This window comes from Apis mellifera, linkage group LG14, assembly GCF_003254395.2.
Source record: "Apis mellifera strain DH4 linkage group LG14, Amel_HAv3.1, whole genome shotgun sequence".
NCBI lineage: Eukaryota > Metazoa > Arthropoda > Insecta > Hymenoptera > Apidae > Apis > Apis mellifera.
The window spans coordinates 4,018,044-4,036,627 of NC_037651.1; the positions used below are offsets into that span (position 1 = coordinate 4,018,044).

At 37.8% G+C, this 18,584-nt stretch overlaps 1 protein-coding gene across 2 annotated transcripts in view; it reads left to right on the forward strand.

Moving 5' to 3' along the window:
* Positions 1–18,584, forward strand: part of LOC410480 (trichohyalin) — a 175,217-nt gene that overhangs the window by 69,548 nt on the left and 87,085 nt on the right. For both annotated transcript variants that reach the window (XM_006560177.3, XM_016916230.2), the window contains exon 3: positions 4,218–4,293. In XM_006560177.3, coding sequence (XP_006560240.1) covers positions 4,218–4,293 — 76 coding nt within the window. The remainder of the gene's footprint in view (positions 1–4,217; positions 4,294–18,584) is intronic.

An 18,584-nucleotide genomic window follows, 5' to 3' on the forward strand; every position in this document is an offset into this window, starting at 1 on the left:
AACAAATAAATTGGATAAATATCGATCGAGAGAAATAGAAATGTTTAATTAATAAGAAGGTGATAAAACGATAAATTTGAATGCTTGTAATATATATATAGAATGTGATATATTTCTGGGATAAATTTTCACTCTTATCCATCCTTAAATTATATTATAAACTTAATAAATGAATCTCGATCGAAAAATATTCCACGAATGATATGTTAATATCCAAACGAGAGGTCAATTTCTATAAATATTTCGTTCCTTTCGAAAAAGAAAGGGAAAAAAAATAACAAAATATTTGAATAACTATCTATAAATAAACCTAGAACGTTCCTGTTTATTAACATGCAGCTACGTAGTAAAATTCTACACGTAAAATTTCACCAATAAAAAATAGCCAACTATTCCTTCCGCATAATATTCGAATTCCACGAGGAGGGGAGGGAATAGAAATACTCGACACGGATTTATAAGCGACCATCAATAGTCTCTCGAGACTCAGCAAACGACACCCTTCTCGTTTATTAAATTCAGAAACGAGAGGAGAGGGAGGAGGAGTCGAGAGGTGACAATATGTAACCCCGAAAAATATCGGACAGTCGGCGAAATGATATGCGTCGCCTCGTCCATGGAATGCTGGCGTAATGGGGCGCAATATCGTCGAGCAAACAAGTCGTTTCTCGAATAGCGGAAGGCCAAGTTGAATTTCCATCGTTCGTTCACCTCGTCCACGTTCCAAGCTGACGACGGCGCACCGCCTCGAACACCGTTTCGTGTCCGTCGTCACTCGTGCAGGTCACTGCGAAAAACGATTGTCCACAGCGGCGCACTCTCGAATCGAAATCGCACGAATTAAAGTGCTCGTGGGAACGAGAGATTCTACGACCCTGAATTTATCCAAATTGTGCCCGTTGCGCCGAATACGCTCCTTCTTCTGGACAGATTGAATCATCACAATGCCTGTGAAATTTTATGAAACGATTCTTAATTTCTCAAAGATGAACGATGGAAAGTGGAAATTTTGAGTCGATAATTAAAAAAAAAAAAAGAGAGAAATCAATTCTTTCTTCTCGTTTCATTTAATATAATAAATTCGATAAATTCAAAATTGTGAGAATTTTAGAACACAAATGGTTCGATCAACTACTAATTATTTTACACAAAGTGATGCAAAACAACGAGCTTCGCTTAATATTTGTTTAATTGTTATCTAAGAAGAAGAATTCTCCACGGATTGCAGTGTTCTAATGCAGTAGCGTGCACACGATCATCCCCGGACAGGAATTTCGAATTCGAGTCAACGCACCGCTGGGACTCGCTGTGGGAGGATACTTGGCCCTTTGACCAAGTTCCTCCGCTTGTGTTGCCACGTTTGCGCCAACCAAATTACGTAATGGTGATAACCAAAGACATTTCCTGCCTCCTGCGCCTCTCCCCCCCAAACAACGAGAATCGTTATTCCGCCTGAGGATATCCTCTATGAGCCATTATCCAGCTCACGAGCGAGTCACATTTATGTTGTTCTTCGACTCTCCTCTCCGCGAAACTCTCCTTCAGAGATCTGATTTCTGAAAGCAGTTTCTTCGGCTCGTGATCTTGCCTCCATGCGATAAGAAGTTGGAACGAGGATATCACGTATCGTTCCATTTATTCAGGCCAGAGTTTCTGGAATACATGGAATTTTTCTGTTTGCTTTCAATTTTGAATCCTTGCAATTTTTGATCAATTAATAACCTGACTTGGTTTGGTTTAAATAAATCCAAAGGTACTTTATCGATAGATAAATACATTTGTGCAATATCATTTTGAAACAATCTTTCCAATTAAGTTAAATTTATTCAAACTTGTAAAATTTCCTCAAAGTTTTGGTATTATATCCACATGAAAATTTGTTGGACCGTGAACACGCGCTCCATCATTTACTCTTTCATTTATACAAAATCCACAATCGAAATCAGATAACCAAATATCTCTTTACTCTCCATCTTTTCCCAATCTCTTTCAAGTTTCCTGCAACGAACGATAAATAATGTGAGAAAATTCTACGATAGATAGAGAATGATGGAAAAGAATGCTCTATGAGTAGAAGAAGTAAATTTTCGAAAACGAATCACGAGAATGCTTCGATAGCCCTAGGTGTATCCCCTCCTCTCGAAATTCCACGAAGCTATCCATTCTCCCCTAGAATTATTCCTCTACACGGATCATTACACAGACTATACCATTATTAACATTCCTCAATTTCTTCCATTCACCACCAAAAGAAGGAAAGAAGAAAAGAAGCGAAACACGAAAATCATCAATGACAAATCTCAATTATTACTCCAATAATTTCCTTCTATTTATTGCTTCATTTATTTAATTTATCTAGTTTTCGAAAAATACTCGAGTTCACGCTCGAGTTCTGGCCGTCCTCCAAGAGTAGACACGGGTCTCTATAAGAGAGCGTAAAGGCCGAGGCGAGTAAAAGGCGCCGCCTTGAACGGTTGAGTGAAAGGAAGCTCTAGGAGAAGAGAGAGAGAGAGAGAGAGAGAAAGAGGATGGCTCGTAGGAAGAGATAGATGCAGGAAGACGGTGAACCGCTTGTCCTCAAAGCTGGAATGCCAGAGGCGTATGTATACGCCTGATAATGCAACCACCGGCTCTCGTTATTCGTCCACCACCAGGGAATCTTGTTTATTCTGACCGCCAAATTTCCGCTGACATTGTTTCGGTTTACTTTTCCGCTTCACTTTCGGAGAATCATCTTGGAAAGACGAGTATGAATTTTGCGGAATTTGGATAGCATTTGAGAAAGAAAGGGATACTTGAATATCAATTTTTATTCTTCTTCGATGATTTGTAGTGTAGTGCTTTGAATTAGAATTATAATAATAGTTAATTATTATATAATAGTAATAGTTTGAATTAGAATTATTATAAGATTTCGTCTCAAAACGAGACGAAATCTTGATTGAGCGAATATGTTGAGATTTGATAATAAGTTTTGATAGAATTTGTTATGTATGTTTGTTGATTATTAATATATAACTAAAAAATTTAGAGAAAAGTTTAGAGATAGCAATTCCTTGAACAAGACTTTAAATTTAATTACTTCAATATTGATACTTTTGATTAAAATAAATTCTCGACAATATTTCAACATAATTATTTATTTATCACGTTTCAAAATTTTCAAATACAAAGCAAGATAGAGGGAATCCGTGGATAAATTTCTTATTTGGAAAGGAAATCGCATTCCACGATCTTTTGCTCGAGATGATAAGTAATTCGTCATAGTAAATACATTCCGATTAGCTCATGCTTGTTAACACATTGGCCAGGTTATCGATCAAGGTCCGATGAAGACGCTTGTTTGATAATTGCGAATTTAAAGAGGCACGCAGTTACGATTGCGTGGACGGCTATTTATATCGCGCGAAGAACAACTCGATGATGAAATCGAACACGTCGAATGCATTCTTTCTGTCGCGTCGTATCCATCCGTCATTTTTATCCAATTAAAAGTTTCGATCAAGGTGGAGATCCGGTTTAAATCTGGACGAAAACAAATTGATCGATCCCGGATTAAAAGTGACAATTTGCGTGCGATATTTATTTCGTTGAATAATTCATCAATTTTTGATTGGATTAATTTTAATCGAATTTTTCCACGGTGAATTATTATCTCCTCTGCCTGTGAAATTTTTCACGCACCCTTTTTTTTTTTTTTTTTTATTTTAAAGCCTCGATTGGTCTCGAGTATGAATTTATTAAATTCAACAGAATCTAGAAAATAAGAAATATATATATATTATTCCTCGATCGATATAATCGTAGACAAAATTTCTTTTTCCAAAAATTCTCATTTAATTTAAAAATATAATTGAATTATTATCTTCTCTGCCAGTGAAATTTTTCACACGCGCACTCTTTTTTTTTTTTTTATTTTAAAGCCTCGATTGGTCTCGAATATTGTCTTCTATAGATTTATTAAATTCAACAGAATCTAGAAAATAAGAAATCTTCTTTTTCCAAAAATTCTCATTTAATTTAAAAATATAATTAATGTTACGATTTATTCGAACTTATATCCACTTATATTATCAAGAAAATTTACGGTATATTAAAGAAGATACTTCTGATAATAAATTTCAAATTTTTATTACTCGATTAATAAGATTTAATTCTGATGGATAACCAATGAACGGTTAGAATCACAAACACGTTTTTTACGTTTCTGATTGCAGAACATCCTGGACAAGTTCAACCCGGGGGCCAGGCAGCTGATCAACGCCGGCAAGGCATATTTGAAAGCTCTTCACGGTGAGTGAATTAAATTGAATCTTTAAGGGAGAAGGGTGGGCGCGGATCAGGATGGCCTGGAACAAAAAGGCGGGGAAGTTGGAGAGACAAATAGCGACAGGAGGACGATCGTCGATGTGTCGGGGAGGTGGAGCAGGGTTGAAATGAAGAAAGGAAGGACAAACGTGGAGCGAGGTTTATGCCCTCTCCCGAGTCCTGTTTCGGAATCGAATTGCCAGCTCGTCACAATTGCACACTGGAGGGGTGACAATGCCACCCCCTCCTCACCCCCTCGTTCTCTCGTTCCACGTGTCTCGCTTTTCTTTTATCGACGATCGATCGATCCTCTCTCTCCTTTCCTCGAATCTTAGACACGATTCTCGTCCCGTCGTGCGATGAATAAACAGGCTCATCCAACTCTTGGTAGCTGAATTCGATTAAGATTAAGATTAAATTCGGTTTATTTCATTTCATCGATCAACGGAACCGGAATATTTTTGATTTTTAATTCGAAAAATTTAATTGAAATTCGAGAAATTGCGAGGAGAAGTAAAAAGGAGAAAAAAAAGAAAAGAATGTAATCGTCCATTTAGTTCTCTTTACGATCTAATCAACTTGAATTACCAAGCTAAGATAGTTACGGTATGTAGATACCTTTTATGTACACTTCGCTTAATCATTAATTTTCTAATAGAGATTAAAGGAATTCGATTATTCAATCGAATTCTTAAAGAGAAACTCCTTTATTTCTCCTTATAAAACGAGAATTAATTGCTGCTTGTGTTTCTTTCAATTTAATTAGAACAAGAAGAAAAAAGAAATTTTCAATATATTTCGTTAAAAAATCACAAAAAAACAATTGATCAGGATGCTTTCACGTATTTCTCTCGAATTTCTTTCTCTTCGACGTGCGATTCGGGAGAAAAGGAAGAGAGAAAGGAAGAGAATATCATCTTTCCTTCCTCCACTGTCGTTCCTGCATTTTTCCAATGATCGATCATTTTCGAGAATTAACCCACTGACCTTGAAAGGAATCCCGCAGCTAGGCTCGAGCCAAGATGAAAAATGTGTGTCGCCCGCATTATCATCGGGGAGATTAATCCCCGATGGATGGTCGAACGTACGTGAAAACATAACGGAACTCGAAATTGTTGGCGTTTAAGAATTATGCGCAGAGAGTACTCATTCACGCTTAATTGTGCGTTTGACGACAGGTATCGTAATTTTTATACTTCACTTCTCTCGATTATCAACAACGTAAAACTATAATTTGCCGTATAACTTTCTTCTTTCTCCTTGCTTATTATTATTCTGAAAATTGCGAATCGTAATTAATAGAAGAGTAAATATCATTCGATACCGTGAGAGACGAATTATCGAGTATTTTTTTTCACGTTGTGAAATCGTGGAAAATACTTATTGATCATCATCGAATTTTTCTCTTGAGAATCTATATTATCTATATAAGTTATAAGTTCAATTCAAATTTCACTTCTTACAATTTGAAAATTACATTTCGAATATTTTCAAAATTATTTCCACATTGTTTCATCAATCCTGGATACTTCGTCCAATTATATCGAAACTTCTACGAGCTAAAATTTTTAATAAAATCGATCCAAAGTTAAAATTTAAAAATCGTCACTTACCAATCACAGTTTCAAAATAAAATAAAATTTTCCAAAAGATTTCCAAGCCTGTTTTCCATCGACAACAACAAACTACTAGAAAATAGAGCAACGAGAAACGCAACGACAAAACCACGCGCCGATCGACGCGTTTTATTATCCCTCCCCCCGCGCAAAAAGAAAACGAGAAGCAGTTTTTCAACCTGTTAAAAAATTTAGTCCGACCGCCGCGCGGCTCAAAGACAAAATTCCCTCGAAGACCGCGTTTGAAATACGGATACCGGCGAACAGGAGTCATCCAACGGGGAAATATTTGGCAAGCAGGCGATACAGAGGGGGGAGAGAGGGGGTCTCCATCCCCATTACACGACACAAAGGGCAGCCATTGTGTCCCCCGTGGTTCCTCTCTCTCTCTCTCTCTCGTCACTTTTTTCTCTTCTCTCATTTTTTTATTTTATTTTATTTTTTCCCCCTCCCCCTCTTTTTTCCCCCTTTTTTTTCCATTCGAAAATGTTCGCGGCAACATCCAACGGGGAGAGAGAGAGAGTTTCTCTCTAAATCTCGGTGTGTGCATTCACTCTGGTTCCACGGAACGCAGTCTATTATGGTTGATAACGAAACGTCAGGGGAGAGGAAAATCGTTATATGTGTAGTTGCAATAGAAGAGAGAGAGAGGGACGTTCCAGCTGGAAAACTCCGACTCGTAAGCGGGGCTTAAATCTGGCTTTGTCACGGAGAGGCGCACACGTGGAATCACACGAGGAGGTGATGCTTGCACCCTGGTCTGGACACGATCCTCTTGGGATGGTGTCCAGGTTCGAGCCGGGGGGGGAGGGGTTGGACGAAGAATAGAGGAATGCACAGAGAGAAAGAGAGAGTTAAATTGTACGTATACTGGAAACGTAGATAATATTATTGCGAGATCCGTATATATATGAATGAATAATAAAAAGAAAAGAAAATTAAAAACAAATTGGATCAAGGTATAATAGTTGTGAAAACGTAAATGCAATTGGAAAATTGAAACGAGAGTAACAAGTGGTTCGAGCATTTATTTCCTCGCTTTATTATCTATCTATCTGCTTGTGTAGGAGATTTATAAAATAAATTTCCAGTCGAATTTCAAGGAAATAAAGGGAAATAAGAGGGACAGAGTGCAAGTAAGATTGATGACAAACAAAGGTAGGGAGAGGATTTGAATAGAGGGATGGAAAGGAACGGAAGGAAAGACGCGTGGTCAACGCGGATGAAGAGATACGGCTCTTGCGAGAAATCGATGGAGGGTGGCGGTGGTGGTGGTCGATCGAGAGTAGGTGGCCGGGGAAAAAGAAATAAAGACAATGGTGAGTCATTGTCGTACGAGGTGGAAGATGTGCCAGAGGCGAGAAAAATGGTCTGTAATGAGGGTCAAAACGAAGACAATTAGATGAGGGGGGATGGAAAAAGGGGGAGGGAGTACAAAGGGGAAACGGTGGATGGAGAGAAGCAGGTTGGAGAAAGAATAAGCGAGGAGAAGAAAATCATATATATATATTTCTATTGAGTTAGTTGAAGAAATACGTGGATAAAGTAAACGAGGAGGTGGCGTAGAAAATTAGAACCGATGAAGATGGAATCGATCGGGGGTGGAAAATACTTGAAAAATAAAGGAGGAAATTAAAAGTAAGAAAGGATAATATGGGAGAAAAATAGGGGAAGGATAAGGGGGCATTTATGTGCTGTTTATGGTGCTCTTGGGCGCTTTTCAAGGGTGGAACAGGGGGAAACGTTGAATAAAGTGTAAAATATGTCCTATGAAAATGTCAACGTGAGATAAGGGGCCATGTTGAAACAAGAATCTAGAGAGGAAGGAACACGAAGGGATCTGGTGTAAAAATAAAAATGATTGGAATGAAAGAAACGGAGGAAAGTATATTCTGTCGAATGTATCGAGATTAAATAAAAAAGAAAGAAAGAAAGAAAACAAGAAGGAAAAAAGAGAGAAAAGTGGGGTGAAGAAAAAGGTACAAAGGCGATGCTGATGAGACAAAAGGGAGAAAATGGGTGAAAAGAGAAATATTGTTTAACATCGGAATATGGATTGGTGGAAGGGGAAAGGGTGGAATGGGAAGAAGGGTGCAACGAGGGAAGCGGCAGAAAGGAAGGATTGGGATTCAAGATTTCCAGCTGATGTCAGCTAGAAATATCGACGTATTTATTCCTGTAAATTTATAGTGACTCTTCGAATCGAATGGAATTGTGAAATTTCTTCTTTCTTTTTTCCTTTTTCTTGGAAGAACACGTGGACACAAAAAAACATATATTTCTACGTTCTTGTAACAATGATATATACATTATAATAAATTATTTATGAATACAATTTTATATTTTATAGAAGAGAAGAAAAGAAGAAAGTTTTGAATTATTAGATTTAAAAAGAAAATTGTACGATCTCGATGGAAGATATCTTCGACGGAGAAACATCAACGATTTTATAAAGTTTTCAATATATATATATTCGCGATATTCATAACAATAAATATACTTCCGTATTTCTGGAACTAATCCGCGACACTTTCTATCTTTCTTAGTACACTCGTAAATATCTTCCTTAAACGCTTCCTTTCCCCGCGTATATTTACTCTGTAAACATACCTAATAAATTCTCGTTGCAGTCGTCATGCCATGCGCAAACACACGCGTTTCACCTTGGAATTTCTCTTTTTTTCCAGAATTTATGCCACATCCGTTTGTTCGGAATGTATTTTTATCGATCGTAAAGAGGAATTATGAAAATTTTGAAAAAGAGAGATAGAGAGAGAGAGAGAGAAATTTAATCGCTGTCAAGGTTTTTACACGATTAAAAGTCGGGACGATTAAACACGCGGTGGATGAAGTTTAATTCACAGAAGCTTCGCGGAATACAAATGATGAGAGTAAGAATGTTGGAGAGAATGAAAACGCGATTCTGACATAAATTACGTCTCCGTTTAATCGGCCCCGTGAACGCGACATTGCGAAAACGTAATGAATTATGCAAAACGCACGTTAGGTAGTTGGCAGCTCGTAACCTCGTTTCGCGGGCTATTAATCGCAATTCACGAAATTCTCCCGAATCCTATAATTTCGTCGTGGACGAAAGAATCTGATCGTCCCTTTCGATAGAATAAAAATGTGCCAATTATTATTTGGGGGAGAGAAATTTTCTCAATTCAATTTCTTTTAATATCAATTGACAATAAATAATATTCAATAATTTTCTTAATATAATACAACAACAAAATTACTTTTTTCTTTCAATCTTTAAAAACTATCATAGATGATTTCATCGATGATTTAATATTCATCGATATGCAAATCTATTAAAAAGTTTCAAGATTCACGAAGCCAAAGGGATATATTTTCGAAAAGATTTCTCATCAATCCAAATATATATATATATATACATATTTATATAAAAGAAAGCAAAGTTTCCAAAGAACGAAAACATTAAGATAACCACCGAAATACTTGTCTCCTCTCTCGCAAAAGAAAATTCTCTTCTCTCCTTTCACAGAGTTTCCCAACTCTTGCTTCTTACTTGAAAACACACTTCTGTGAGATTGCGATAAATTATGCAAAACGTGAGGCAACCGTCTCCAGCTCCTTCTGCCTTTCGCAAAATTCTCGCTCGAAATTCTTTGTTTCACGCGCGCGAAACAAGGACGAGCGCGAGTAAAGTAGAATCACGAGGAACGCGATGAAGAAAATAGAACGCGATTCCCGTCCGTTTCGAATAGCCTAGCAAATCCAATTAAGTTCTTTGAACCATGGTCCCCGTGTATTTTTTCTCTCTCTCTCTCTCTCTCTCTCCCTCTCTCCCTCCCTTTTACTCCTTCTCACTGAATTCGATCCGCTCCTTTTTACCGCGGCTCCGCGCTCGGGGAAATCATTAGGTAGTTCTTGCGATCGGTGATATTTCACGGGAGAGCAGTAATTAGAGAGCACTTTGTCGAAAGCGGTCTACGCAGGCATCGTTTCCGCCCCAGACACGCAAGAAACGATTGACAAATTGTTTGCCTTGCTCCTATTTAAACATGGCAAGAAGATGCCTCCGATAAATTTTATATGGCCGATTTTGAATATTCGTTCGAAAGAGAAATTGTTAGAATCGATATAGTCGCGGGGCATGGTCAGATTATTCTCTTGTTGCTTCCCTTTCCTCGCTCGAGTTCTTCTCAAAGTCTTGGATCTTTATCTTTTCTAACTTTTCTTTCTTTTTCTTTCTTTTTTTGAATCAATTGATAAATCAGATGTGTAACTATTTTAATTTGATTCTTTTCATACTATATATTTTAATATTATTTAAGTTCTAATTTATATTACGAAAATAGTTACACTTAAAAATTCCATGTAAAATGCATTATGCATCATCCCATTACATTATCCCGTTACAATTATCGCGAGGATTCTCGTCGAAGGAGAAAAAAAAAAAAAGAAAAGAAAGGAAGAGGTGGCGGCGTGGAATGAAGAAAGTTCACCACTGTATCCGGGAAAGTGGCGAAGAGAGAGAGACGCTGAACGGTCCTTCCTCGAATCCAATTGCCTCCCTTTGAATCCTGCATCTCGTCTTTGTTCCCGAGTTTTCGTCCTTACGGAATTAATTCCTCCGCCAGTCGGAAGGAAGTTGCCGATAGAGGCGGACCCACACCACCTCTCTCTCTCTCTCTTCTCTCTCCTCCGCGCCATTACACCGCGTTTCAACCAAGGATCCAAGATGGAGCAGTCGACGACAATTTATAACGAGTCGTTGAGCTACTTTGAGGGCCCTCCCTATTCCTCCTCTCGAACCGCTCACCGAACTCCGGGGATCATCCTCTGATCCCTGCCTCCATTCGAAACGACCACTTATTGCGGAATTTTTTTCCTTTTTTTTTTTTTTTTTTAACCGCCGGTTGTACACGCCGCGATGAGATTGGCTCGAAAAACGGCGTAACGAGCTAATTAAATTCTTTGAATGATCCGGATGGTTTTCTTTTTTCTTTTTTTTCCCTCCAATTCGGAAAAATTTCTACCATTTTTTGAAACGTTGAAGAGGCGAAATCGTGGATTAAATTTTGACGAAGTTGTCGAATCGATCTTTTCAGGGATTATTAATAATTTTTTACCGAGATTAAAATTTTGCCTTTTTCTTATCATGCTAAATTTTGTAATAAAATATCGATATCAAAATGGATGTTCCTTCGCAAATAATCGCAGCTTCGCGCATCACAGATCGGATAACCGAAATAGTAACTGATTATCGGTGAAATCGGATATCGGTTCGTCGTCGAGTCGTTCGAGCAGAGACACGGATTATGGAAACCTCGATTTTAATAACAAGTGTAAATGGAATTAAATGGAGAAGCTACGATATTATAGATCATCCGTTGATTAATGAATAATGTTGGATCTAATATTCCAGTTCAAAGAGTTCACGGATCACCACGATTCGTGGTGATTGAACTTTCTTTAAATACCGATTCGCAATCTTGCGATCGAAATTTTTGGAAAGGAAGAATTATTGGAAAAAGCGTGAAAGAAACCGGTATCGAGCTGCGAAATATTTTGATCCCTTTGGAGAGATCGTTTCCACCCTCGACGAGAGAAACTCGTCTCTCGACGCTTTCGATGCGAAAGTGGCAAAGGGTCGCACGAGTACATCGTTTAGAACGTTAATTGCCATTCGACGCGCGCACCTGGTATTGTGCCACCGCGTGTTCCAGACTTTTAACACCGGTTCTTTCTTTTCGTTACGATAATGGCGGTGTAAGTGAAGAGAAGAACAAGGTTTAAAGTGTTTTCGCGAAAATTCGCGCTACCATTTCCCTTTCCTCCTCCCATTTTCGCATCCTCTTTTTTCATGCAAATTCCATTCCACGTTACGACCGACGTAATACTCCCTTCCTTGATCTCTATCACGTTACACACTCGAAAACGAAGAAATATCGGGTATCAGACGGATTAACATTTTTTCCAACACCTTCTTTTACCTCTGCGAGAGAATAAATATTCGACGGAAAAAAAAAAAGAAGAAAGAAAGAAAGGGTGAAGATAACACGTTGAAAAAGATTTCACGGACCCAAACATCGTGTCTGGCACGTATTTATCCTGCGAAACAGCGGGCTGTGCACACAAAGGGAAGAGGGGAAAAAAACGAGGACAAAAGGAGGCAGCCTGGCAAGCGTTATTCCCGAATTGGAAAATTGCGTCGCCTGCGAGGGCAGCCGCAAGAAGGGTGGAAAAGCAGCCTTGGTAGTGGGGGTCAGGTAGATGTCAGGGCCAGATACAACTGTTAACACCGGAAAACACCGAAACCGTAATTACCGAGACCCGTGAAACAGTGGACCGACCTCTCTGTCTCCACCCTCTTACCCTCCCCCTCCAAGAGTCCTTTTCTTTCGCGCCACCCTTCTTCACCCGCGCTTCTCGCATACGTCGTTCGTCCACCATTTCCGATCTTCTTTTTTCCGAGTCTTCTTCCACGTGGGAGGAGAAAAAGAAGAAAAAAGAAAGAAAAAAATGTAGACCAAGGTAATTGGAGTGGTTACTTCGGATCCACGCTCGCGGAACTAAATGGTTTTGCACTTTGACCAGCCACGGTGTATACGCCCTCGACTATGGGCGAAAAGGGTGAATGAATAATGAAAGGGTGTATATGGAGGGTTTCTTTCTGGGGACTGGATTAACTGGTTGAGGATCGGTGAGAAATTTTCGAGAAGAAGTTTGGAATTCAAATTTCGAGAAGACGATAAACTTGAACTTCAAAAGAGTTTCGATTAATTTGAATTGCATATAGAATAATTCGAATGAATCGTTTACGCCATACCAAAATCATCCTTCTTTTATAAAAATACACGAAGAGAATACATACACTCTCCACCAGCCAATGGAATCCGCCCAAATATCTCCGCCAATTTAATTCCGCGATATCGAAAAATACGATATATATATATACATCGAATCACGCAGACATCTCGTGCGACCACTGTCCATTTCGCGTATCGTTACACAGAAGACACGGATAGAAAGAGCGAGAGAGAGAGAAAAAAAAATAAACGAGGGTTCACTCAGCGTTTTATTTGTTATTCGACGAGCACGATTCGTCGAATCGTAATTCGACATCCGTCGATATTTTCCTGGAGTCGAGTGGGAGATCGATCGGGGGTGGATAGAGGGGGGTTGCAACGCAGAGAACGTAATGCATAGGGGTGCGCTCGATTGAAATTGCGGGGCCAGGTGGAGGCGAAAAAGAGGTGGTCAAAGAGGGGAGAGAGAATCGAGAGGGTTTTACCTGCGCGGATTCCATAATTAAAATCGGTCGGCGTGTCCCCATCATTGTCTCCAGTCCACTTTGTCCCCCCCCTTTGGTGCCCCATGTCTGCATGGCCGCACGCGTTTCGCGCAATTTAACGAGAAAACTTTTCAAATTACATTCTAGGGTCTCCCACCCCCGTCTTCCTCCATCTTCTTCCCTTCTTCTTCTTGTCACTCCCTTGTCGCACTTCCTTCCTTCCAGAGTCGTTTTGTATTTCTTCCTATATTCCTGTATTTCTTTCGTTCCATCTTACAGGGACAGAGATTTATCACGAGGGAGGCCGCAACGCTTATGACGAGTCTCGTTTGTTTTCTCTGAGGAGAGGGGGGTGTAATAAGGGAAATCTCACGGATTAGTAGTCTGATAAGTATGCTCGAGTGTTTCTTCGAGTGGGAGGAAGAATGGAGAAAGAGAGGCGGAAGGGAAGGATGGTAGATCGATGGTAATCACTTAGAGAAGGAGGAGGAAGGGAAGGGAGAGAATTCGATCATCATATCGTACGTAATTCGAATGCGTATCTCCATCGGTTCAATGGCGATTTGATTTGATCGTGGCAATCGTGGAAATTTACGCGTGTTTGTTGTTGATCTACGTGGCCCAGTTTCGACGGTAGAACGATTTCATCGAGTGGTTTCACCCTTTTCTTCTTAAATGGGACAGTGGAGTTCAGATATTACTTTCTGAAGGGAGAAATACGAGTAGGAAATTGTGGGGCAATTTAGAGAACGATCTCGAGTGAAAATACGAGACTTGTTTACGTGTGTAATATGAGTTTATTTTTTTCTTTTTAATCTTAGTGATAGATTAAATAATATTTATTTATTTAAATATTGTTACTTAATCTTTCTTATTATTTCGTAGATATTAGCTGAGATTCGTTGTATTGCGTTGAAAATATCATAGGATAGAAATTGAATGATTCAAAAATTTCCACGTATTCCAATTGTTGATTTTTAAAATGCATACTCGTTGTAAAATAATATTCTGCACGAGATACGAATTTTCCAAAGTTATTAGATTTCATTCGATACGCTTGAATGAAACTATCCTTATTCTATAAAATTCAAAAATTTATTTAAAAGTGGCGATTAGAATATCCACTAATTTTAATTTCTTTTCTTTTTTCCAGAAAACTTAAACATTTAAAATTGTGTTCCTTATTAACCAACAAGTTATCAAAGTAATTATAATTATTATTAATTTCGAATCAATAAAAAAAGAATTAACGGAAAATTCGAATTCAGAATCGGAAAAAAATGATTCCGATTTTTCAATCTTCGTTTTCATTCCATATCTGTGTTATAAATGTTTCGAAAAACGAACGAGGCGAAATCTAAAAGTAAATAGATATTGAAGGATGATATTTCGAGGGGTGATATTTCGCAGCTTTCACACAGTTAATTAGAATCGTCGCCAGGCCGAGATATACTGTGATTAGTTGGATATGATCGATCTACGGACGTGCGTGGAATCGGTTTCCGTAATGGTTCCATTAGCACACCCGGTATGCGCGATGGGGATGATGTATGTGGATACGAATATGTAAGGTATTCGCGATTAACCGAAATTGAGGCGGATTCCTAAACCGTGTTGCGCTACATTGACTCTTTAATGGTGTTGCGTGAAAGCTTCATTTGCCAATCGTAATTTCCGCAAGATAGAAATCTATGCCTCTCTCTCTCTGGGGAATTGTGGAATTCTGGATAGGGGAGACACGGTTGTCAATGTTCGAATTTGTAACGCGTTTCGAGTTTACGTTTGCCTTTTCTTTTTATCGTTTGTTAGTTTAACGATATTTTCATTTCCCCGTTATTTCTAATAGATACTCTTTCTAGAAATTTGTTTTACAGTGGAATGGAATTTTTATATCTCTTTTGTATCTGTTCAAAAGATTTAAATGTATTAACGACATTTAATCGTTATATTTCAAATTTTAAATAAATAACAAATATAAGAATAATAATTAATCGGTTGCGAATAAAATTATTAGATTATACGTGAGTAAATAAGAGAATTTAAATTCGGTTAAAATAAATAATAAAAGAAAGTTATTTTTACGCAAAGATAAAGTTAAATATCGCAACATGTATAATAATACGCGAATGTTTCGCATATTCGAATAATATAAATTTTATTTTAACAACAGTTTGGAACCAAGTTAGAGAAAGTTTAAAAAGTTTTTCTAGGTTTGCGCTAATTGACGTATTATTTTCACTTGACTTGAAATAAGTTAATACTTAATATTATTTCTTGTCATTTTTCAGAAATTACAATTTAACGTTGCTGGATAGAAAGTAGAGATTGGTGAAAGTCTTGGCCATTAATCATTATATATTTAGCAATAGCTTTAACGTAAAAACACGTAATTTCGTAAAAGTTTGAAAAATTCCATCCAGGATGATAAATTAAACGTAAATTTGAATTCCCTCTCTCTCTCTTTCTATTCGCAACTCGTATTAAGAACTATTTGAAAGTCTGGAAAGAATATTACTCGATCGAATTTTAATCAGAAGGAAAATTTTTCAACGGGTCAGAACAATCAAGTCTTAAATCAAACGATATTTTAACAAAGTTGAATTGTATTTCTATAATTCTGTTTTAAACCACATTATTAATCAAAGAATTTTTTAAAGGATCTTCTGAACAATCGATGATGGTTTAATTAACGATTAAAACAGCAACGGAAACAAAGATTAATTGGAGTGCATTACATTGAGGAAACAAAGCGTCAACCTGTTGCACTATTTTCTTCAAGGAAATGAAAAGATCGTTCCACTTCTGCATTCTGTTATTTAATCTCTTGATCATAAATACGCGATGCAATGAGATACGATATCATTAAAATATATATATATATATATATATACACATATTATATTATATAAACATATCATGTGAGAACTTTTAATTGCACAAGTATCTCATTATTAAAATTTCTACTTATTGTTGATAATAAATTTTAATTAATAAATTATTTTCCAACAATAAGGCAGAAATTTAATGAAACTTATGACGGTTGAGGATCTCGTTACAAAGTCCAATTATAAAATGTCCAATATAATCGTTATCGCTATATTTAACGTATTTAAACATTTTATTTGATTTAATTATATAGTAGACGTAGTGAATTAATTAATTCCGGCCTCCTTTCATCCGGCACGTTTGCTCACCGCGCCCGAGAAAATGGCTAGGGGTAGAGTAAATATAATTAGGAATGATTTTCTTCTGGTAACGAGCTATCTTCTGCGTGTCACTTTCCGCCCGGGAAGAGAATGAGGATATCGACAATTGTCCTTGTAGAAGTATTTGCCCGATGCTTGTAGGAATTCAGGGGGGTGGAGAAAACAGGGGAGAGAAACTGAATGATGAAGGAAGGAAAAGAAATCTTGGCTCGAGTAGAGAGATGTTCCCGGGTTCGTACATCCATCGAGGAAAAATTTTATTTTTTTTCTTCTTTCGAAATTATTTTATAAATTTTTAACAACTCGTGATTTATAATTGGAATAAAAATTATGTTCGATTCTTTATTCGAAAAATCGATGAAAAAAATTATGAATGGTATAAACGGATATAATAATCGATTAATTTCCATATTTCTCCTGCTCCAATGATTCCTCTTTTCTCTAAATTCTTGGAAAGTAATACGAAATATCCGAAAGCAGAGGGGTGAAATCATGGCGAAGGATTTCGTAGAAACACTCTTATCCCTTTCCAAACTCGTCGAAGGTCTGAATTTTCTCCGATTTCCTCGTGACATCTCCCCTTCCCCTTCTCTTCCCTCCTCCCTTGAAAAAAGAGGGAAAAAAAATAAAGAAAGGAAGGAAGGAAGGAAGAAAGAAAGAAAGGGGCAAGTGTCAGCCACCGCTTTCGACGAAGTATTTATCCGAAATGGCGAGGGTGAGCGTGCGAGGGTGAAATGTAAAAGCAATCAGTCGCTTTAAAAGATTCAAAAACGTCCAAAGGGATGCCGAGATGCGCCATTATAGATTCTATTATGCACGGTTCTGAAGAGAGAGTTAAAGAGGCTGAATAATTTCCACCTTTTCGGTCATGTAGGTGAGGAAAATGTTTAGTACCTTCTTCCATTATCCCTCCTCTTTTTTTTTCCCTCCCCATTTTTTTTTACATCCCCTCCTCTTCCCCAATCTCTTCCGGTTCTTTTTAAAATCCAACCGAAAGCTTTTATTTTCTATTCTTCTTCTCCCTTTTTCCCAACCAATGCAGTCGAGAGTTTTAGAAATTAGAAATCGAGTTCGGTGTAAACTCGATAATCCTATAAATCATCGGACGTCCCCTTCGTGTAAAAGAATAATTTTGGTTCGTTTAACAGCGAAATTTCCCCCTTTTCCATCCCCTTTATCAACGCTGCGATACCCTTTATCCACTGCTTATCCCGTTCTCGTTCGAGTGTTTGTCTGACGGAATCGGGGAGGGCCACGTAAAAAAAAGGGAAAAAAGGAGAAAGATTTCGAAGCTAACCAATAAGTAGCGAAGATTCAATTATTTTCGGTTGGTGAACACTTGGAAGAGTAGCCCTCTCCTTTCTCCTATCGGTTTGATAGGAGAAAGATTCGTACGATATCAGGATTTCATCCTTGCTCGATGAAAGAGCTCGGATCTCTTTCATTCGACAGTTTCATCTCTCGATATATATATAAAGATCTATTTTTACCCGGAGACGCGCTATTATTTCTTATCATGGACGTTCCATTGTTATGCTCTTGATTTTCTCTCTCCCTTTCCCCGGGGATCAAAAAAATTATCTCGGTTAATTAAATTTATCCCCCCATCTTTGTTGTATCCCCGTGATAAAGAAAATCGAATTATTGTATGGAATTATAATTTAATGGCGATATATTATTCGCTTGTGTTTAGTTTTACAATTATAAAAGAAAATTTCTTGATTCATTGAGAGGCAAAAGAAAAAAGGAAGAAAGGAAGAAAGAAAGAAAAGTTTGTCCGAATTCTTCTCCTTCTTCTTCTTTTTCTTTTTTTTCCTTTGATTAATCGGAACGATTTTAAGTTTCACTTTGAAATTGCTTCCTTTGTGAGCCGTGGATCGTTAAACGCTGCTTTCCAATTCGGATTGGCAAAGCAAGAAGAAATGCTATTTTCATTTGCACGTCGGTCTCTCTGTCAATGTAGATCGATTTCGTTCGCTTCTGTTTGCTGTACTTGGCCCCCCTCGGCTCCCTGTTAATTGATACATCGAGGACACCGAGGGTACGGTTTAATTGAACCCGAAGAAGCGAGCCGGGCGAATTAACATTTAATTACAGGATTCAGGTATTTCAATGCCGCCTCTTTCTTTCCAACTTTTCATTTTATCACCGTGACCGAGAAAAAGGCGCGACGTGTAATTAGATGCT